Genomic DNA, 21,732 nt, shown 5'->3' on the forward strand with positions numbered 1-21,732 from the left:
CTCCGATGTCCAGTAGTTCCGAAAGTTGGTCTGATGAAAGTACATCTTTAGAGACATGTTTTGAGGTGGGACCAAACCGCTAGTAAACGAATCCATAGGATCTTCGCTTGTTTAATAATCTCTCGTATTTGCTTGTGTAAGTGTTCTGATGATATTAGCCTTTCGCACAAGACTTCGTTCGGTTCGGTGTTCACTTTATGATGTTGGGGAATAGTGGCAGTTCGTCGATCCACACATTTATAAACAAGATTGTTAGCTACATATCTTAGATATTATTGCTAAGGATAAAGATGAGTCGTTCTCAACAAGATGTATATTTATGCCCACTCACGTTTTTCAAAGACTCTTGTTTCGGTTGCGAAATACATTTTCGCATTACTAATATAATGCATTCAGAAGTTACTAGCTGTAATCCAAAAACCATACTTTGAAGATTTCATGGCAACTACCAGTCATGCGAATAAATTCTGGAAATACAACTGTGAAGTAGTATAGTTTTTCGTGCCTCATAAGCCTGACTTTAGCCTCACATATGGACTTCATACACCACTAAGACTTCATACAACAGACATCTCTGTTCTATCATCTAGTGATGGGAACAAGAAGTACCTTGATCCCAACACAGTCTACTTTCAAGTTCCAAAAAAATATTATATCCAACGTCTAAAGATTCTCTTTGATCGACTATAGAAGAATTTCAAATCCCCAAATATGAACAACGGTAAGAAAAACCCGTTTGCCGCCAAAAAGTCAACGACCATACAACGTTCGCCTGATGAGGTATATCCGCAACGGAAGGGCCTAAATAAGCCTCAATACCTTGGTAATCTGCCCTTGGACCAGCTTTTCGCTCGTTTGGAACGTCTTTTATCTCAGAACCTTCAAGACATCACATTGGAGAGCCTTCATACCCTGCTTTTGCCTGGAAACCCCATTCGTGAACACAATGCTGCCATTTACGATGTAGCGAAACAACTTCTTGATCTTCTTGCGGAAGTTCAGGCGTGTGCACTCGCAGCAAAACAGAAGATGTCAGACCAGAACTTGGTGATTATTTCGCTCCACGACATCAAGACGTTCGGAAAACTAGTGAACTTGGTGGTGATCTTTGCCATTTATCCTGCTCTTTCTTCGCTTCACATTGGTGTTCCCCTTGAACAGCGCAGACTAGCGGATTTCGGTACTTCAGTATACAAGCCACTAAAGGGCCCTGTTCTCGAACCTCAGGAGGGCGAAAGCGATGCTGAACGGTTCGCCCCACATGAAAGGCTCCTTCAAATGGCTTTTTCACAGTTATGGCCATTGTTTGAGAAAGATTCTGATGTTCGTGATCTCTTAATGAAGGGTACGGGGTACTCAGACTTTTTGACTGTGTCACTTTCGTTAGCTTCTGTTCCATGGTGGAAAGAGAAGGACGCAAACGAGGCAAAAGTTGATGTGACGGCAAGTATTGCTTCAACTTACGATCTTTACCAAGACTACACGCTTCTTCTTTCAACACCCTCGCCTGCTTATTTCAAGCGGACGGTTGTTGCGCGGCTAGAATTGCTTCCAAGCAAGGCTCCAAAAGGCGATGGAGTTTTGACTTTGGTAGAGTTTGTCTTGGGCCTCCGAGATCAGGAGCAAGTAAGCATATCAAAATTCGACCATGTGGCCCGAGTTTTACTTCTGAAACCAAAGACTGTGACCCCAGTGGAATACTTTACCCTGATCGGTAATCAATGCTACGATATTTTGGTTAACGTCAACAGACCTACAGTCGGAAGTTGTATTGGTCATTTTCTAGAACAGCTTTGGCGGCGGAACGAAAAAGTTACTGTGGATTTTTTCCTCAAGCCAATATGGGATGTGTTTGACCCACAACCGACCGACAAGTTGGTATGGCTGTCTGAAACTGCAGTCAACAATAACATAAATGTGCTTTATACATTAGCACAGCGCAGCTTGCCTGCCGATTTGGCCGCTGCCATTTTTTTGCCTGTGCTTATCCCACTTTGGCGTTACTTCGTGTTTCTTCGCCAGAATGAACGTCCAACTGAAGTCGCCAAGAGCATCTTCATTGGTTTCCTCGCAGCAATGGACACAAATCGTCGTTTGGAAGCGCTTGATCTTGTGGCGCAAAACGTCGTGTGCGAGGGGCGCTGGCGGTATCGTATTGGACCCAACCAGCTTGTGGAGATATGCTCTTCGCCAGAAAAATTGGAGGGCGCAGTTCATCTCACCTCTAGTGGCACCGGCTCTTCTAGTCAAGCGCGTGCTGCTCAATTTCTCAAAAATGTAGACGCTGGGTGCTCTGCCCTTTCCGCGCTTCTCCGCCCACTCGAGGCACCCGACGTTCTGGCGCTTTTCGCGCGCCTTCTTGCACGCTGGCTCCACGGAACTCGCGATGCTGCTTTCGAACGCCTTGCAGAGTTGCGTCTTGTGGAAACTGTTGGTCGCGACTTCCGCGATCAATTGGCAGAAACGCCTGGTGATCTTTTGCGCGTTGTGCGCAGCGTCCTAGGAGCACATGAAGATGATGTTACAAAACTGGAGGGCAGCATAAAAACCGAGGATACTGACCACAATCAAGTGAAAGCAGTGGACACGATGACGTTAAGAGATGTTAAAATCGAAGACGAGAACGGTTTTCTTGATACGGAAAAGGCAACTGATGAAGATTCTGATGATGACTCCGATGATGAAGAAGATGACGATGATGATGGTATTGCTCTTGTGTTGGAACTCCTTTCGGCGATATTGGCACAGACAAGCGAGCTCGATTCCGCGGCACAAAAACATCTCGAAGCGATTCGAAGCAACTTGGCGCTGCGAACTTCGTCCACTGCGCGCGACTTGGTGCAGCGCATCGACGCCATGCGCTTGCCGCCCGCCAGCGAGCTCGCGCTGCAGCGGCAAATGTTGGTACGCGCTGTCAAACGTCTTGAGGACCCCATGCCTCCTATTCGGGCGCAATCGCTTTATCTCATTCGCCAACTCGTTGAAACTGGTAGTGATGCAATCAAGGTCGACTATGCTGTGCGGCTCCATTTATTGCAATTGAAGGATCCAGAACCTTTCGTCTATCTCAATGTGATAAAAGGCTTGCAGAGCTTATTGGAACGTGATGACTCGGCGCTTCCGTTACTCATATCAGTCTACACTGGTGCGGATGGTGCCGATTTGGACGAACGTTTGCGCGTGGGCGAAGTGCTCTTGAGGTATGTGGAAGGCGCGGGCGAAGCTTTTGCTGGCGAGCGCGCGCGCATCATTTGCTCTGGCGCTATTCGCCTTGCAGGGCGGCGCGAGGAAACAGACGCAGCACTTCGGTTGTCGGCCATGTCCGTATTAGGCGCGTGCTGTCACACAAATCCCTTGGGCATGATTGATTTTTTGCCTAGTGCAGTTGATTGTGCAGTGGGGATTTTAGATTTCGAAACTCTGCGAGAGGAATCGCCCATGCGGCGTGCAGCTGTTGTGCTAATTCATGATTTGGTTAACGGCACTTCAAACTCGGCTTCCGTACCATTCCCTGCTCAGTACAGAGAAAAGGTGCTTGCCGTTTTGCACTATGTCGAAAGTCATGATACAGACTTACTTGTGCGAGAACAAGCCACGTCGGTGCTTGGATACATAGACGATTTGGTGAAAGCAGCTTTGAGTGTGGAAGAGCAGTAATAGATAATATGAGGCGAATAAATAACAGAAGCCCTCCACCATTTTACATTTATTTAAATAGTTCACGACATTTAATATGTATATACATGCCTACAACAAACTTATTCTTCGTATCCAGTTTTCTTATTAGGCTCGCAAATATTAAAATACATAACTTCGTTTAGTCAACCTCCTCCATAGCGGACTCAACAGCTGGCTCGTCAGTAGAAGCAGTAGAGGTAGCACCGACCTCAGCCTCAACCTCGTCATCCTCCTCGATGTTCAAACCCAAAGAAATCAATCTGTTAATTCTACCAGCGAAAGAAGATGGCTCTTCCAAGGAGAAACCAGAGGTAAGCAAAGCAGTCTCATACAACAAGGTGGTCAAGTCCTTAACGGTCTTGTCCTCAGCACCATCAGCCTCGACCTTCTTCTTCAACTCCTTGATGATAGGAGACTTTGGAGAGATTTCGAAAGTCTTCTTGGAAGACATGTAAGAGGACATGGTGGTGTCTCTCAAAGCTTGAGCCTTCATGATTCTTTCCATGTTAGCGGACCAGCCGAATTGACCAGTTCTGATGGCAGCTGGAGCGTCAACCAACTTGTGGGAGACGACAACCTTCTCAACTTGGTCACCCAAGATTTCCTTCAAAGCCTTGGTCAATGGCTCAAACTCCTCAATCTCCTTCTCTCTTTGCTTCTTCTCTTCCTCGGTCTCCTCCAACTCGAAGTCCTTGGTAATGTCAACCAACTTCTTGTCTTCGAATTCCTTCAATTGAGTCATGGCGTATTCGTCAATTGGGTCAACCAAGAACAAAACTTCGAAGTTCTTAGCCTTCAAAGCATCCAAGAATGGAGACTTCTCAACAGCCTTGATAGATTCACCAGTGATGTAGTAAATGTTCTTTTGGTGCTCTGGCATACGGGTAACGTAGTCAGACAAGGAGGTGTATTCCTCAGTAGACTTGGTGGAGTAGTATCTCAACAACTTAGCCAAAGCTGGTCTGTTTTGTTGGTCCTCGTGGATACCCAACTTGATGTTCTTGGCAAAGGCAGTGTAGAACTTCTCGAATTGCTCTTGGTCCTCAGCAATTTCGTTGAAAGTCTCAATCAACTTCTTAACAATGTTCTTCTTGATGACCTTCATGATCTTGTTTTGTTGCAACATTTCTCTGGACAAGTTCAATGGCAAGTCCTCAGAGTCAACAACACCCTTGACGAAAGAGCACCATTCTGGGATCAACTCTTCAGCCTCATCGGTGATGAAGACACGACGAACGTACAACTTGATGTTGTTCTTCTTCTTGGACTCGAAAGCGTCGAATGGAGCTCTCTTTGGAATAAACAAGATAGCCTTGAATTCCAATTGACCTTCAACAGAGAAGTGCTTGACGGCCAATGGGTCTTCCCAGTCGTTAGAGATGGACTTGTAGAAGGCGTTGTACTCCTCTTGGGTAACGTCAGATGGGGCTCTAGTCCATAATGGCTTGGTCTTGTTCAATTCTTCAGTCTCAGTGACCTTTTCAGTGACCTTCTTAGTCTTTTCCTTCTTCTCGCCTTCCTCGTCTTCAACTTCTTCTAACTTTGGCTTCTTGTCTTCTTCATCCTTAGCTTCTTCCTCCTCTTCAACTGGGACTTCCTTTTCGACTTCCTTGGTAACAACCAATTGAATTGGGTAGGAGACGAATTCGGAGTGTCTCTTGACGACTTCCTTGATTCTCTTCTCCTCCAAGTATTCCAATTGGTCCTCCTTCAAGAACAATCTAATGATAGAACCACGCTTGATTCTTTCGTTGGTCTCATCCAAAGTGATGGTGAACTTACCACCGGCATTGGATTCCCAAACATATTGTTCATCGTCGTTGTGCTTGGAGATCACTTGAACGTGGTCAGCAACCAAGAACAAAGAGTAGAAACCAACACCGAATTGACCAATCATGGAAACATCGGCACCGGCAGACAAAGCTTCCATAAAAGCCTTGGTACCAGACTTGGCAATGGTACCCAAGTTGTTGATCAAGTCAGCCTTGGTCATACCAATACCAGAATCTCTAATTTCCAAAACCTTTTGTTCTGGCTTTGGAGTGAGTCTAATGAACAACTCTGGCTCAGTCTCCAACTTGGATGGGTCAGACAAAGCCTCGTATCTAATCTTGTCCAAAGCATCGGAAGCATTGGAAATCAACTCTCTCAAGAAAATTTCCTTGTTGGAGTAGACAGTGTTGATGATCAAAGACATCAACTGAGAAATCTCAGCGGTAAACTCATGGGTTTCAACCTTAGTGTCGGACATCTTGAGTAAATTAGATTTTGCTAAGTTGAAAAGGAAAAGAAATCCTGAGTGAGAAAGTTGGCGATTATATAGTTGCAAAAATGGACGAGTGTGCGTGTTACGCGAAGTTTCCATGGCCTTCCATGGGCCCGATTTGGGTCGTGCACGACCATGGAATGTCCGTTTTTTTCCACGCTAGCCTTTAAGTTAATGAGTAGAGCGTGCCATGGGGTGAATTCGCGTAGTTATCAATGTAGGCGTTGTCCATAGAACACGCGAGAAACATGTGCTCATTCGCTTTCCAATTTCGCACCCACTAGATATGTAGTTCACATCTTAAGGAAATTAAACATCAACAGAAAACAAAGAACAATATCTTTGCTGATCTATTGTCTATTCAATTAAATACTATTGAGTAATCCAAGTGATTAAAGGGATTTAAAAGATTCCTAAGAATTCGTATTATCCAATTTCTGTTCCATTATAAGTCGCGCACCAGTCTTCATGACGTCTCTTGCACCTATGAGACTTCGCCAGTTGATGTTACGGATTGACTGTATCTGGGAAGAAATTGCAATCCAGGGTTGGTAGTTCAGTCTTACTTATGTCGTTTTATTAATCAATTCCGACCATACCACGTATTTCGATAGAAGCATTGAAATCAAATGAAGATATTCAGCATTAGATAATCATTCAACGAGATTATCTCACAAATGCTCTGGGGGTACAAGTAGCACTGATACGGTATTCAGAAGTAAGATCGATTAAAGAAGCAGCTCAATGAGAAGCTCAATCCAGTGATTCATTGTACCATTAAGGAAGTTGTATTCGAAACCTGGACGTGATGGTGAATGTCTCGTAAAAATGAATACCTTCGTATCTAGTACTTTTCATCCTCTGCACTAGTGGCTTCCACACTTTTCGCCCAATTATGGACATCTAACTTTGCACCAGGAAACACTGTAATATAACTCAACAGCATTTAATAGATATTACACCCTAAGCCATTCTTTTCAGGTGACATTAATCTCGTTTTGCTATATAATAATTTCTTCCGTTTCGATTCCGCAATCTATGCAACGTCTTCTCACCATTTTTTCGTTGTCGCCAACAGCCAATGGCGCTGACCACAGATGTTCGTGCCGCTCACCTAAAGATTCGCCGTTACGCAATTTTCGCGTGTATTCCTCCGCCCGAGTCTTTTTGCGCATTTCCTTCATTTTCTCGCGGTAGCGTTTTTCTTTCCGCTCGAGCCGCACCCGCTCTCTTTTTTCCCACTCGGCGTCGAGTCCCTCGGACGACCCCCATTTTTTCCACGCAACCTCTTCCACCTGGTACCGTAGAAACAATTGCATGCGCAGAAAGCCATGAGGATTTGGCTTCTCAATACGTTTCAAAAGCGACGTGTCTCGAAGCTCTGGGTCTGTAAGTAAATAGTCCTCTCTGCATTCAGTTTTTGTTAGCAAAGCATACTTGTCTTGTTTCTCTCGCATGCAGCGGCGGCACACACGCGCGCCGAAGTTAGTGAAGAGGTTTGGATCGATTTCGAGCGATCCGCATTCAAAACACTTTGGAGCGTTGGCTAAATCCAAAGGTGGTGCCAAGTCCTTGACTATATGGTCCTGCTTCTGCTTTTCTTTCCAGTCTTTGAGCGTTTGCAGCTCTTCTTCCGGGCCTTGAAGCCCGAACTTATCATTATCATCCAAAAACCCACCTTTGCTATCCTTCATTGTCGAAAAATCATACTCAATGTAATCTTTCTTTTGGATCGAGGGCCGCTCGTTCTTGAAACGTTTTCTCTCTTGTTCTGTCACCGGAATAGCCGCTTCAGGTCGCGACGCATCTCTTCTGTTCTTTTGTCTTTCTTTCTGTAACTCAAGCGCCCGCTGTCGATTTTGATCTATTCGCTTCTTTTGCTCTGCAGTAAGTTCAACACGAGGCAATATGGGAATGTCTTTTGGTGCTGGCTGTGCTGCTACAGAAGATGCAACCTTCTCCTTCAATAGTGAGACATCTGGCTTCTCTTGAGCAACTATTGGGCTGGCTCCTCTGCGTAATTTGAGTCTCTCCAAGGCTTTTTTGCGGTTCTCGTCCTATTAGTTAGTAACTGGAAGATCAATGAAAATTTGACTGACATACGATACGCCTCCTTTGTTCTTCTGAAAGCCCTCTGTTCATGATAAGAAGGCAAACGGTATTCTTATGTGCCGGTTCCATCACTTGGGGTAATCCTTTATCTTGCACATTGATACCGGCCTACCTAACTGAAATGAAAGACAAGATGAATAGAATAGGTAAGAATTTCGAATGAGTTGATAATTGCTTACCAACGTCCATTTAAGGTTCGTACCTAGTAGTCCATCGGTATACCATACTTGGAAACTGGAGTGCACCAAATAACTACATGTGGTTGAACAAAGACATGGTTCCGGACTTCACCTGTGAACCCTCTCTACTCTATTCTATAAACCTGAAACCAATTACCGTACAATCATAAATCATCAAATTCGTGCAAGCTCAAAAGGCTTTATGAAATTGATGGTGATGTCATTGGTCTTTGTTCAAAATTTTGTCAGCCCATTGTGGCAACACGAAGGAAGCCTCGTGCACTTGGGCATTGTAGTATTTCAAGTTCTCGTCGACAAATTTGTCGTCCCACTCGAATCTCAATGGCTTCTTGACATTAGCGGACTCGTCCTTGCTACAAACCATGAATCCAATAGTACCGGAGGGGTAAGTTGGAATCGAGGTGTAAGCGTATTCAGCCACAGGGAAAATCTGTTGGCAGTCCTTCTTCAATTTGGAGATAATGTCCATGTGCAACCAGATACTTTCTGCCTGGGTGGTGATAACACCCTTCTCAGTCAAAGCACCCTTCAACAACTCAAAGTAAGGCTTTTGGAAGAGAGACTCTGCTGGACCTTCCGGGTCAGACGAGTCGGTAATGATCACGTCAAAAGTGTTCTTGTAGTCCTCCAAAAACTTAAAACCGTCACCAATGTGCACCTTGGTTCTTGGGTCGTTGTAAGCCTTTGCCATGTTTGGCAAGTACTTCTTGGAAACCTCAATGACAGTCTCGTCAATGTCACACAACCAAGCTTCCTCGATAGAGGAGTGCTTCAAGATTTCTCTCAAAACACCTCCGTCTCCACCTCCAATAACCAAAGCCTTCTTTGGGTTTGGGTGCGAGTTCATGGCCAAGTGAGTGATCATCTCCTGGTAAGAGTATTCATCTCTCTCTGTAACCTGAATACAGTTGTCCAAAACCAAGACATTGCCCCAGTTTGTGGACTTGAAAACCAAAACATCCTGGTACTTGGACTTACCAGCATACAAAACCTCTTGAACTTTCAAGGACATGGCCGATCCAGGCCACATGGTGTCTGAAACCTCAGCAAACCAGCCGTCTTTGATAGAAGGGTGTGTCAATTCTTGCGCCATGTTGAGAAGAAGAAAGTGCTAATGACCAATTAAAGTGGAAAATTTCGCTAATTTTGCCAGTGGTTCGCCAATAAGATTGCATTGCATATAACAATATCGTTTTTCTTGGTTGCGCATATCAATGACTAATGCACTGCGAGATCCAGGGATCCATAAACAGAAATAGTTTTTTGGTAGCAATTCTGAATCAACAACTTCACAGAATGGAATGGATGTTGCACTACTATCAGTCAAATACATTGTGGCGTCTGCTATACTTTTCTCATTACAATTTCCTCCGAAAACAGCCTGGCTAGCTCAATGGCTAGAGCGTGAGACTTTTAATCTCAAGGTTGCGGGTTCGACCCCCGCGTCGGGCTTTCTTTTTTTATCCTATTCATCTTGAATTTATCTTTTTTAACGATTGGTAGTGATCGTGTTATGCTCCAATAGATATGCTGCGTTGAATAATGAATCCATCGTTGCTGCTTCCATTACCAGTTTAAGTTTGGATTAGTGCGCACGTTTCTTCTACAGGATGCAGATCAAATGAATAAGCAATAAATTATATCGTGGACCACATTACTTAGAAATCCAACTATATACTTAGTTAGAGTGGGCGGCAGCCATCTTGTTCAAAGCAGAACCGTACTTGAACCATTCAATTTGTTCAGAGTTGTAAGTGTGAGACAACTCGCAGTCCCAAGCTTCGCCGTTCTTTGGGTGAACTCTCATGATAAGGTTCTTACCTGGGGCAAGCTCGGTCAAGCCGAGAATGTCGATCTCGTCGTCTGGGTTGATCTTGTCGTAGTCAGCAACATTGACGAAGTTCAATGGCAACAAACCTTGCTTCTTCAAGTTTGTCTCATGGATACGAGCAAAAGATTTAGTGATGATAGCGAAACCACCCAAGAATCTTGGCTCCAAGGCAGCATGCTCTCTGGAAGAACCTTCACCAAAGTTCTCGTCACCAATGACAACCCACTTGTGGCCAGCGTCTCTGTAAGCAGCAGCAGTGTCTGGAACACCAGAGTAGACACCAGTGTAGTGGTTCTTGACGTTGTTGGCTTCACCGTTTTCTGCGTTGGTGGCACCAATCATGTAGTTGTTGGAGATGTTCTCCAAGTGGCCACGGTATTTCAACCATGGACCGGCCATCGAAATGTGGTCAGTGGTGGTCTTACCAACAGCCTTAATCAAGATTGGCATTCTCAAAGCATCCTTACCATCCCATGGCTTGAATGGAGTCAAACGTTGCAATCTGTCGGAGGTTGGAGAAATGACAACTTCGACACTAGCTCTGTCGGCTGGAGGAGCTTGGTAGGTGTCCTCACCCTTGTCGTAACCTCTTGGAGGCAAACCAACTCCGTGTGGCTCAGCCAACTTGAATTCTTTGCCCTCAGCATCCTTCAAGGTGTCAGTGATTGGGTTGAAGCCCAAGTCACCAGAGATAGCGTAAGCGGTAACCATCTCTGGAGAGGCAACGAAAGCGTGGGTAGCAGGGTTACCATCGTTTCTGGAGGTGAAGTTTCTGTTGAAAGAAGAAACAATGGTGTTCTTCTCTCCCTTCTTAATGTCGCGTCTGTCCCATTGACCGATACATGGACCACAAGCATTGGCCATGACGACACCGCCAAAGTCCTCGAAAGTCTTCAATTGACCGTCTCTAGCAATGGTGGCTCTGACTTGTTCGGAACCTGGAGAGATGGTGAAGATAGACTTAGACTTCAAGCCGTGGGTAGCAGCATCTTCAATGATAGAAGCAGCTCTGGTCATGTCCTCATAAGAGGAGTTGGTACAAGAACCAATCAAACCAACCTTAACTTCCAAAGGCCAGCCGTTAGCAATAGCGGTTTCCTTCATCTTAGAAACTGGGGTAGCCAAATCTGGGGTGAATGGACCGTTGACGTGAGGTTCCAAAGTGTTCAAGTCAATTTCAATGATTTGGTCGTACTCACAACCTTCATCAGCAGCCAAGAAGTCCTTTTGGTAAAGCTTGGCGAACTCGGCAATCTCAGATCTACCGGTAGCATTCAAGTAGTCAACCATAGAGTTGTTGAATGGGAAAACAGAGGTGGTAGCACCGATTTCGGCACCCATGTTACAGATAGTACCCATACCAGTACAAGAGAAGGTGCTGACACCGTCACCGAAGTACTCGACAATAGCACCAGTACCACCCTTGACGGTGGTGATACCAGCCAACTTCAAGATGATATCCTTTGGAGAAGTCCAGCCCGACATTCTACCGGTCAACTTGACACCGATAATCTTTGGAGCCTTCAATTCCCATGGCAAGTTGGCCATAACGTCGACGGCATCAGCACCACCAACACCAATAGCCAATTGACCCAAACCACCAGCGTTTGGAGTGTGAGAGTCAGTACCAATCAACAAAGCACCTGGGAAAGCGTAGTTTTCCAAGACGATCTGGTGAATAATACCGGAACCTGGCTTCCAGAAACCCAAGTTGTACTTGGCACAGGCAGAAGCCAAGAAGTCGTAAACTTCCTTGTTCAAGTCAATGGCTCTAGCCAAATCCTTGACACCACCAACTTGGGCTTGAATCAAGTGGTCACAGTGCACGGTTGAAGGAGTGGCAACTTGAGGCATACCAGCAGACATGAATTGCAAAATGGCCATTTGAGCGGTGGCATCTTGACAGGCAACTCTGTCTGGTCTCAACTTCAAGTAGGAGACACCTCTTTCAATCTCTTGTTCGTGTGGGTTGTCCAAGTGACCGTACAACAACTTTTCAGCGTAAGTTAAAGGTCTGTTCAATCTTTGCTTGACGATGTTAACGTTTTCCAAGTGCTTTTTGTATTGGATGTAAGAAAAATCCTCCAACAAGTTTTGGTGCACCTTGGAGTCTCTGGTAAGACCAGATGTGGCAAGACCACGAATGGAGCGTGGAACCTTGGCAGCAGTTCTTCTAGAAGCAGACAACATGCTTGTTTTGGCGAAGGGTTGAGAAGAAAAAAAAAATTCACCAGGCGCTGATGGGCGAATTGGCATTTATATACTCCCTGGCCATAAAGAACACCGGTGGGCCATAGCCAATGAACGCGAGGAAATTTGTAATGAGTTCCGAGGGCACATACTTGGCCAATATGCCATCTCCGGTGGTCCTATTGTCATAAACGAGACTAGTGCTAGCAATATCTGCTATTTGAGAAGGCCTTGCCGACTTCTTACTTGCTGTTGGTTACTGTTGCAGCTTTCAGAAAAATCAAATATCCGGAAATCGACCACTATTCTCCTTTTCATCTCTCAGGAAAAGATTTCTACCTTAGCCCTCGGTATTACCTTGTGTTCTCCAGATTTTTGAACTCCGGCACCGCGAATTACGCTTCTTTCATTGGCTGCGTGTCGTCGGAGCCGACCTCCGGAAGCTTACATCTGCATCTAACCCTCGGATTGTTTTCTTTCCTTCGCTCGTACGGATGTGCTTTTCTAGAAATATAGAAACTGTTGGACCCCTCTCGATTACATAGTTTTGTGGGGTTGGCGTAACTAGGTGTAAAACCACATATTGTGTGTAATCCAATCCATATTCATACGTTCCGAATTAGCCCATGTGTGTTTCATTTTACCGTACGTTACCCGAGCACTCTGCAGTATTACCTTCCCCAGATTTACACTGGGTTTTTGTTGACTGTCAAATGAAGGAAAACTCGGAACGTTGTTATTGCTTGATCTGGGTTCATGCACATTAAAAACCTGAGTTCTCTTCTTTATTTTCTTTTATTCTTTTCTACTCCGCTCATTTTGTTTCTTTCGTCTCCTCCGGGGCTTTTGTAGTTGCTTGTTTTGTTTACTTGCTTATTGGTGCATCTACTATCCCCTTAAGTCTGAGGTGCTGTCCACTTTTTTTTTACAAGTTCGCGATACCTCAACATCTTTTCTTCTTCGCACACAGGGCAATCATAATATTCTAGGTTAAGTACACGTGACTCAACCAAGCCGATATCTCCAAGTCCATGACATACCCGAGAAAACCTCTAGTATGTGGAGCGACGGCATTTTTGCATCCCCTTGTACCGACAGCAGAAAATGCTTTTAATCCCTGTTTCCTCACGGCTCTCGTGTGGCTCATTTCTGCAGTGATTGGCGTCTCTGGAGCAGTCCAGCTCTATAGCACTTGGAAAAAGCCTGTTTATGGCAACCTCTCGGCGAAGAGTACGGGCTTTTTTCATTGGTTTCGATGCAGCTTGGTGTTTCTCCACACACTTCTCGTGTGTCTGTTGTTTAGCCTCATCTCGGTAGTAGAAAGGTATGCGGACCACAAGCTCATTCCCTTTGGGACATTGGCTCTTGTATCCGCCACCATAGTAACTCCGTTACATGTTATTGAACCTACTCGCGTGACCATTCCTCTGGGCTCTTTACTTTGCTTCTGGCCGGTGATGGCAATTCTCGAACTAGTGCTCTATTTCCAAGATTCTTCTACTCAATGGCCGGTTTTGCTCAATTCCAAAGCACCAAGCTTTGAGTTGTTGGCTTCAATTACTTCTATATCCATCTTTATTTTGGAGTATTCCAAGAAGTCATGGCGGCCTACACATGAGCTCTTGATACATTATCACACTTCCGAAACTCTCGTTGCTTCTCTTCACCAGCCAAACTTTATTGATAGAATCACTTTCCTGTGGATGAATAATTTGATCACTAACTCTTACAAGAAACAAACTTTGGAAGTTGATGATCTACCTGAAATCTCAGGTTTTGCTACTGAAGACTTCACTCAAAAATTGCAGTTACATTGGGGCGGTGTAGAAGGAAAAAAGTCAAAGGCGCACCTAGCCGGATCGCTTCTTAAAGCTTTTGGTCCTCTTATGCTCTCCTGCCTTTTGTACGATGCTGCTGATTCCTTACTTGGTTTTGTTCAGCCTCAGCTTTTGAGATTGCTCATTATTTTCATTGGTGATAAACTTGAGAATCCGCAGGACAACCCTGTCTTGAAAGGTGCTTTGATATCAGCAAGTATGTTTGCTGTTACCATCATTCAAACAGCGTTGAGTAATCAGTACATGCTAAAAGTTCTTGAAGTGGGCTTGGGTTGCCGGTCTTCTCTCACATCACTCATTTTCAGGAAGAGTTTGCGGCTATCTACAAATGCAAGATCTGAAAGATCGACAGGTGACATAGTGAACTTGATTTCAATTGACACACCTCGTATTCAGACTTGTGCTCAAGAAATTGGAACGCTCATCATTGCGCCCACGGAATTGTTCATATGCATTTACTCTTTGTGGCAATTATTGGGCAAGGCTTCTCTTGCAGGTGTTGTGGCCATCATTGTCATAATGCCCATTAATACGGTAATTGTGAGATTTCTGAAACGTTTGAACAAACTTCAAATGAAATTAAAAGATTACCGGAATAATATTACCAATGAGATCCTCGTATCTATGAAATCGCTCAAATTATATTCATGGGAAATTCCTATGCTCAATAGGCTACTTGATGCCAGAAACAACAAAGAGCTTAAGAACTTGAAGAAGATTAGAATCATCAATCAAGTGGCAAATTTAATATGGGTATCTTTGCCATTTATGGTAACGTTAGCCACCTTTAGTGCTTTTGTTTGTTTTGAAAGTGTACCTTTAACATCAGAAATTGTCTTCCCTGCCCTCAGTTTACTTAACCTTCTTTCACGGCCTATCCTTTCATTTCCAATGTTGATTAATTATATGACTGAAGCTTCGGTTGCATTAGACAGAATTTCTGATTTCCTACTTGAGGAGGAAGTAGATGATAAATTGGTGAAGTTTGTGTCAGGTGAAGATAGTGAAGCTTTACGGATGAAGAGAATCTCCTTTGTGTGGAATAGGCCTGTTGAGAATATTACAGAGATCAGGGAGGATATGGACTTCTCACCAATAAGATATGCTCTTAAAGACATCAATATTGAGGTTAAAAAAGGTGACTTTATTTGCGCCGTTGGCAAGGTTGGTTCCGGTAAATCGTCCCTCTTATCTGCAATCATCGGTCAGCTCGATGCTGTAGATGCTCATAATCCATTCACGAAAGCTGCACCTATAGAGCTTGGAGGTACTATTGCATATTGCTCTCAAAATCCATGGATTATGAACGCCTCTGTGAAAGATAACATTCTTTTTGGTTTCCGCTATGATGAGGACTACTACAATAAAACTATTGATGCTTGTGAACTTTTACCTGATCTTAATGTACTCCCAGATGGAGATGCTACGCAAGTCGGAGAGAAGGGAATAACACTTTCTGGGGGACAAAAGGCTCGTTTAGCGTTGGCAAGGGCAGTTTATTCTCGGGCTGATATCTATCTTCTTGATGATGTTTTGAGTGCTGTTGATAGTCACGTTGGTAAAAGCATTGTATCCAAAGTTTTGAGTCGTACGGGTTTGCTTGCTGGAAACACAGTGATCCTTGCTACCAACAATATTGGTGTCCTTTCGCGGGCAGATAAAATTTATCTCTTTGAGAGTGGCTCAATTGTTGAGGCCGGAAGCTACAGCGAAGCTGTCCACAATCAAGATCTTCCCAAACTCAACCAACTCTTACAGGAGTCGGGTCATTTAGATTATTCGCGGAGCCGAACTATGAGTCCGCCAATAGAAAACAGTGATCATGAATCTACAGAGACGTGTGTTTCATCGCCCACTTTACGGAAAGAATTTCCAAGGAAAGCTAGCGTGGCAACATTTGACTGGAATCCTTTCAAGAAAAATGTAAGCAGCAGATCCCAGCCAACAGCAGAAATCTCAGCTAAAGGAAAGGTGAAGTGGAAAGTGTATTGGCAGTATATCAAGGCGTGCTCCTTGATTTGGACGTGTGTATGGCTTGTGGTCAACGTTGCAGCTACTTTGGCGTCAGTGCTAAGTAATTACTCCTTGAAGAAATGGGCTGACAGAAACTCTGCTTTTGGTGATAACAAGGGTGCCCTCAAATACATTGCCATTTATGCTGTCCTCGGCTTCAGTACCAGTATTTTGAATTTATGCAAGGGAGTCATTTTTTGGATACATTTAGGTATCAGAGGAGGTCAGGTTGTTCATGATGGGATGGCACGGCGACTTATGAAAGCACCGATGAGTTTTTTCGAGCGCACGCCTGTTGGGCGGATTATGAACCGCTTCAGCAATGATATAAATAAGGTTGATGATGCCCTTCCTCGCTCCTTTAATTCCTTCATGGGAGTTGCATTAAAGACAATCATGACCTTCATTGTCGTTGGAACAGCGATTCCTCCATTCGCATTCGTTGCTGTAGTCTTGTTTTTCATTTATGGGTACTACCAAAAGTACTACATAAGTGTCCAAAGAGAACTTAAAAGGTTGGTTTCCATTTCACGCTCTCCAATTTTTGCTCATTTTCAAGAAAGCTTGACTGGAGTAGACACTATCAGAGCATACCGCCAAGAGGAACGTTTTTCATACCGGAATAATGCTAATGTTGATTTCAACATCAAGAGTTTATTTATGTTGAGATCTATCAACAGATGGCTTTCGGCAAGATTGCAACTCATTGGGTCAATAATTGTATGGAGCTCGTCCTCTATGCTCATTTATAAAAGCACCACAGCTCATCCTATAAGTGCTAGTATGGCAGGTTTTGTGATGAGTTATGCTTTGCAAGTTACAACATCAATGCGGATGATGGTCCGTATGTCAGCGGAGGTGGAGGCAAACATTGTGTCGGTGGAGAGGTGTTTCGAGTATTGCGAGCTTCCTATGGAAGAAGACGAAAATGGCGAGTTTCTTGAGTTGCCAGACAAATGGCCATCTAGAGGTGAAGTCAGGTTGGAGAATTACTCCACTCGCTATGCGAAAGACATGAACCCCGTTTTGAGAGATGTAACGATATCCATCAAATCCGGTGAAAAAGTTGGTGTGGTTGGGCGCACTGGAGCAGGTAAAAGCAGCTTGGTTGTTGCTCTCTTCCGAATACTACCTGCGATACAAGGGCGTATTGAAATTGACGAGCTAGATATTTCTCACTTGAGGCTATTTGATCTTCGTCACAACTTGAGTATTATCCCTCAAGATGCACATTTATTTGAAGGGACAATCAGACAGAACCTAGATCCCTTCGGTGAATTTACGGACGAACAGCTTTGGAGAGCTCTTGAACATTGCAGTCTTGCCGAATTTGTAAGAAATATTCACGGAAATCTTGGTTTGGAAAGCAGGGTTAGTGAAAGTGGGTGCAATTTCTCAGCGGGCCAGCGACAGTTGATGTGTCTAGGCCGAGCTCTTCTTAGCACATCCAAAATATTGATGCTTGATGAAGCGACAGCTGCAGTGGACGTTCAAACTGATAAAATCATTCAAGCTACAATCCGAAAAGAGTTCAAAGACAAAACCATTATCACCATTGCACACCGGCTCGATACCGTTATGGATAGTGACCGTATCTTGGCTCTTGACCAAGGGCAAGTGTCTGAGTTTGATACTCCTGCTAATCTTTTGCAAGATGAAAATAGCGTATTCTACAACTTGTGCAAACAAGGATCGTATATATAGACAGAAGGATTAAGGCATTCATTTAAATGACTTTTAGAGAAAAGTAAAATACCTCCAAATCGATATCTTTAGTGTAAGAGCCAATAGTACAAGTCCGAGAGCTACTACCCCACTTTGCTGCAATGCTCTTATAAGGAAATTGACAATAAAAATGCCTTCCAAAGGTTTGTAAGAAGCAATCATGGATATCCCTGGCAACTATCTTCTACGAAGAGATCATTTCGCGTTAAGACTAACATCATCTTTCGTGTAATCGTGAAATGAATTCGCAAAAGCAAATCCACAAGCACTGGTTTTTTGCGCTTACCTTTGGGAAAACCCCACCTTTTTTTTTGTGCGCGTACTTTGTATGACAGAAAAAATGGGTGCGAGGCACCCGAACCTACATAGAGCTCACGGGAAAAAAAGACCTTCTTTATCTCCCGAACTCGACTAAAACATAGAACATGGCTGCCTCCGCACAACACGCATCAAAGTTTCAGCGCTTCCTCAATTCCGAAACCGGTCCCAGAACCGTCCATTTCTGGGCTCCAGTCTTGAAGTGGAGTTTGGTTATTGCTGGTCTCAATGATATCCAACGGCCTGTGGAGAAAATCTCTGGTACTCAACAAGCAGCTTTGTTTTGCACCGGTGCTATTTGGACAAGGTGGGCTGGCTTCGTGATTAAGCCTAAAAACTACTTGTTGGCCAGTGTCAACTTTTTCCTTGGCGGTGTTGCTGGTTATCAACTCCTAAGAATTGTCCACTACAGAACTTCCTTAGGTGACAGTCCTGCGCAAGTTTTCAAGTACATTTGCCAGGGTGAGCCTGATGCGGCTGCTGCTTCAAAGTCCTCCTAAGTGTATATTAATGGATAGTACGGGTTAATGCTCTGTATGTGTATGTGTTTTAGTTCTAATCAAGTATCATTTCATCATCTTGCAAATGTCTCTCAGGCATTGGTTTCTCTGCGTCACTCGGTTGTGATATTTCTGCCTCTCCGTCCCCTTCTATGTGCCTACTCTGTTCATCTGTGGCTTCCTCGTCTTTTGGCGATTCTGCTTCTGCCTCATATAGCCTCTCATCTGGCTTCGATTCTTCTTCAACTTCTGGTACATGCTCTCCTTCAGCTTCTGGTACATGCTCTCCTTCAAACTCTTCATGATTATTATCGAGTTCACCGTCACCTCTATGCTCTGCATCGGGCTCCATGTCCCCCTCAAGTTCGTCATTCGATCGGCTTTCTTCCAAGTGCTCCTCGCTCTCCATGTCAAAGTCATCCTCGTAGTATTTCAAATCTTCGTACTCGCTCGTCTTAATTTTTTCCACCTCTGCGATCATTTTAGCGAGATCCCTCGTGATAAACTGGTTTAACAGGGAGTCTCTGGCAGACCACTGGCTGTTCTTGGCCGTCAAGTGTGATTTCACGCGGAGTAAAACTTCATATTTGATTTGCATACGCATTCGGAGACGATATTCCAAGTTCACGAGCTTATTAAATTCGGCAAACTCTGGATTTGGGAGCACTGAATTTCTATCGAGCGAGAAGATTTCGCTCACTTGAACTTTACGTGGGTAGTTGCCCGCAGAATCTTTTTTAAGATACTGAAGGAGCTTCCCACCTTCAAATTGTTCAAGTGTCTGGATTGAGAAATGAAATTTGGGAAGCTGAACGGACTTTCGAAGCTCGGCATATTTACTCTCTAAGATGGTATTGGCTGAATGGAGACGAGAAATTTGAGCATATTTTCTATTGTAAGCTTTGATCTCTTTTTCAACAAACTGTTCCTTCGTTGCGTTTTCCCATTCCTTGTGGTCTCGGTGTAGTTTCTTCACCTTAAAAGAATCCAAAAGTGCTTGTTTCTGGGCCATTTTCAACTCAGTAGTATCCACATCTTGGCCGTTACTGATTAGGCGTGCAATCTTAAGAAGTTTTGTAAGAGAATCACATGCTGCTTTGGCTTTTGCTGAAGACTCCCTCAACGACGAGACCTCTTTGGAATTTTGGACCATGGTTGGTAGAATGAAACCAACTAAAACACTATGTGAGATTAATTCGCAGATGCGCGGATGTATGTAGGAGAAGACCCAAACAATTGATACCACCAGAAGTTTAGCAAAATGACAGACTTGGTCGGCTTACGTCTTGAGCTCTACAATGCGTCTCAGGTTCTTTCCAATATTTGTTTAGTTCATGCTGCTAAATGGTGCACCGAAGCACTCAACGGGCTAGCGCCAATTTCAGAACCTTTTGATTTCCCACCTATAGCGCTTGATGAAGATGAGAGAAAAGACCAGTTTAACTTTATGCTTGCACGAACGTACTTCAATTGTAAGGAGTTTGACCGTGCAGCGTATACGTTGCGGAATTGTGTTAGTGGAAATGCACTATTTTTACGCCTATACTCAATTTACATCAGTATAGATAAACGGGCCACCGAGGATACAGGAGGAATGCTCAGTTTTGGACAGCCAAAAAGTTTGCCAGCTCGACCATTAGGTGGTACACATAATAGAGATCCTGAAACTCCTCTGAGAGATCTTGTGGATGGTCTAAATGGAAGATTGAGCACCATTGTCGAAGAAGCTGAAGCGTATTACAATGAAGGAGGTAAACCCAATGCATTTCTATATTATCTTGTTGGACTCATCTCCAACAAAAGGAAGAAGACGGATTTGGCTAGGAAAAGCCTTCTTCGATCTCTCACTTTGTTCCCTTATAATTGGAGCTGCTGGCAAGAATTATTGTCCACTTTTGCAAAGTATGATGAAGCAAAAGATTTCATTGAGCATGCGAAGATTTCGGATTCCCTGTTCTCTTCTAGTATCATGTTTCGTATGTTTGAACTTGTGCTTTTGCAAGAGTTTTATCAGCAGCTGGACAACTTCAATGATCAACTCGTGGCCTTGTCGGAGATCTTTCCGAATTTCATGTTTCTCAAGGTGCAAAAATTCTTATTTGCGTATCACAGGTTGGACTACTATCTTGCGGAGTCGCTATTCGATGAGATCCTTGCTCAGGATCCAATGCGTCTAGATGACTTGGATACATACTCCAATATGTTATACGTTATGGAGAAGAAATCGAAACTATCTTTTCTTGCTCAGTTTACTTCTCAAGTCGACAAATATCGGTCAGAAACCTGCTGTGTTGTCGCAAATTATCACTCCATGAAAGGCGAACATGACAAATCCATCATGTACTTCAAACGTGCCTTGACGCTCAACAAAAATTGTCTCAGTGCGTGGACTTTGATGGGACACGAATTTGTGGAGTTGAAGAATTCTCATGCGGCTATTGAATCTTATCGTAGGGCTGTTGATATCAACAGTAAAGATTTTAGAGCCTGGTACGGATTGGGCCAAGCATACGAGGTTTTAGACATGCATTTGTACGCCTTATACTATTACCAGAGAGCTACGAACCTTCAGCCTATGGATAAGCGTATGTGGCAAGCGATTGGAAACTGTTTTGAAAAGATCGATAAGCTTGAGGAGGCTCTTCACTCATTTGAAAAAGCTCTAGCTATAGATAGTCAAAGCAAGATGACAGAGGACAACTCAGAGGGATTTATGAGTGTAGAGCCTCACATATGTTACAAGTTAGCAACTATATCTCAGAAGTTGCACAAAACAAAGGAAACATATAAGTATATGAAATTGTGCTTTGAACAAGAACTAGAATGGGGCATCACCGATGAAACATCTAAGGCTAGACTTTGGTTGGCACGATCGGCTTTAGAGAGTGGCCATTATGAAGAAGCATATGAATTGGCTAAAGAGTTCAACTTGAGTAACGCGCATGATGTTGAAGAGGCACGAGCTATAGCAAAAGAGGCGAGAAGTAGAATGACCAAATAGTTCTTTATTATATGGGTAGATTAGATATAGAGAAAGTGATTAATGAGTATATGTTTCCCC

The 21,732-nt window shown here is 43.9% G+C and overlaps 9 protein-coding genes and 1 non-coding gene across 10 annotated transcripts; 5 read left to right on the forward strand and 5 right to left on the reverse strand. All coding sequences in view use genetic code 12, as the record gives it.

Moving 5' to 3' along the window:
* Positions 1-711: 711 nt before the first annotated feature.
* On the forward strand, positions 712-3,657 carry FOB63_000940 (uncharacterized protein; the record flags this gene model as incomplete). The annotated part of the gene is made up of 1 exon (XM_002619790.2): positions 712-3,657. One exon carries the CDS (start codon positions 712-714, stop codon positions 3,655-3,657), a length of 2,946 nt encoding a protein of 981 aa, XP_002619836.2.
* A 160-nt stretch (positions 3,658-3,817) lies between these two features.
* HSP90 (Hsp90 family chaperone) lies at positions 3,818-6,043 on the reverse strand (the record flags this gene model as incomplete). The annotated part of the gene is made up of 1 exon (XM_002619792.2): positions 3,818-6,043. The coding sequence occupies one exon, from the start codon at positions 6,041-6,043 to the stop codon at positions 3,818-3,820; it is 2,226 nt and encodes a 741-aa protein (XP_002619838.1).
* Positions 6,044-6,945: 902 nt separating this feature from the next.
* On the reverse strand, positions 6,946-8,086 carry RAD14 (Rad14p; the record flags this gene model as incomplete). The annotated part of the gene is made up of 2 exons (XM_002619793.2): positions 6,946-8,001; positions 8,048-8,086. The coding sequence occupies 2 exons, from the start codon at positions 8,084-8,086 to the stop codon at positions 6,946-6,948; spliced, it is 1,095 nt and encodes a 364-aa protein (XP_002619839.2).
* Positions 8,087-8,455: 369 nt separating this feature from the next.
* Positions 8,456-9,349, reverse strand: SPE3 (spermidine synthase; the record flags this gene model as incomplete). Its single annotated transcript, XM_002619795.2, has 1 exon — positions 8,456-9,349. The coding sequence occupies one exon, from the start codon at positions 9,347-9,349 to the stop codon at positions 8,456-8,458; it is 894 nt and encodes a 297-aa protein (XP_002619841.1).
* A 286-nt stretch (positions 9,350-9,635) lies between these two features.
* Positions 9,636-9,708, forward strand: FOB63_005497. The gene has a single exon. It is a non-coding gene; the product is annotated as a tRNA-Lys (tRNA).
* Positions 9,709-9,934: 226 nt separating this feature from the next.
* On the reverse strand, positions 9,935-12,343 carry ACO1 (aconitate hydratase; the record flags this gene model as incomplete). Its single annotated transcript, XM_002619797.2, has 1 exon — positions 9,935-12,343. One exon carries the CDS (start codon positions 12,341-12,343, stop codon positions 9,935-9,937), a length of 2,409 nt encoding a protein of 802 aa, XP_002619843.1.
* Positions 12,344-13,308: 965 nt separating this feature from the next.
* Positions 13,309-17,832, forward strand: FOB63_000945 (ATP-binding cassette bilirubin transporter; the record flags this gene model as incomplete). The annotated part of the gene is made up of 1 exon (XM_002619798.2): positions 13,309-17,832. The coding sequence occupies one exon, from the start codon at positions 13,309-13,311 to the stop codon at positions 17,830-17,832; it is 4,524 nt and encodes a 1,507-aa protein (XP_002619844.2).
* A 446-nt stretch (positions 17,833-18,278) lies between these two features.
* On the forward strand, positions 18,279-18,671 carry MPC3 (mitochondrial pyruvate carrier; the record flags this gene model as incomplete). The annotated part of the gene is made up of 1 exon (XM_002619800.1): positions 18,279-18,671. One exon carries the CDS (start codon positions 18,279-18,281, stop codon positions 18,669-18,671), a length of 393 nt encoding a protein of 130 aa, XP_002619846.1.
* A 55-nt stretch (positions 18,672-18,726) lies between these two features.
* FOB63_000947 (uncharacterized protein) lies at positions 18,727-19,824 on the reverse strand (the record flags this gene model as incomplete). Its single annotated transcript, XM_002619801.1, has 1 exon — positions 18,727-19,824. One exon carries the CDS (start codon positions 19,822-19,824, stop codon positions 18,727-18,729), a length of 1,098 nt encoding a protein of 365 aa, XP_002619847.1.
* A 108-nt stretch (positions 19,825-19,932) lies between these two features.
* Positions 19,933-21,672, forward strand: CDC23 (anaphase promoting complex subunit; the record flags this gene model as incomplete). Its single annotated transcript, XM_002619802.2, has 1 exon — positions 19,933-21,672. The coding sequence occupies one exon, from the start codon at positions 19,933-19,935 to the stop codon at positions 21,670-21,672; it is 1,740 nt and encodes a 579-aa protein (XP_002619848.2).
* Positions 21,673-21,732: the final 60 nt, after the last annotated feature.

This window comes from Clavispora lusitaniae (assembly GCF_014636115.1).
Source record: "Clavispora lusitaniae strain FDAARGOS_655 chromosome Unknown tig00000003_pilon, whole genome shotgun sequence".
Classification (NCBI taxonomy): Eukaryota; Fungi; Ascomycota; class Pichiomycetes; order Serinales; family Metschnikowiaceae; genus Clavispora; species Clavispora lusitaniae.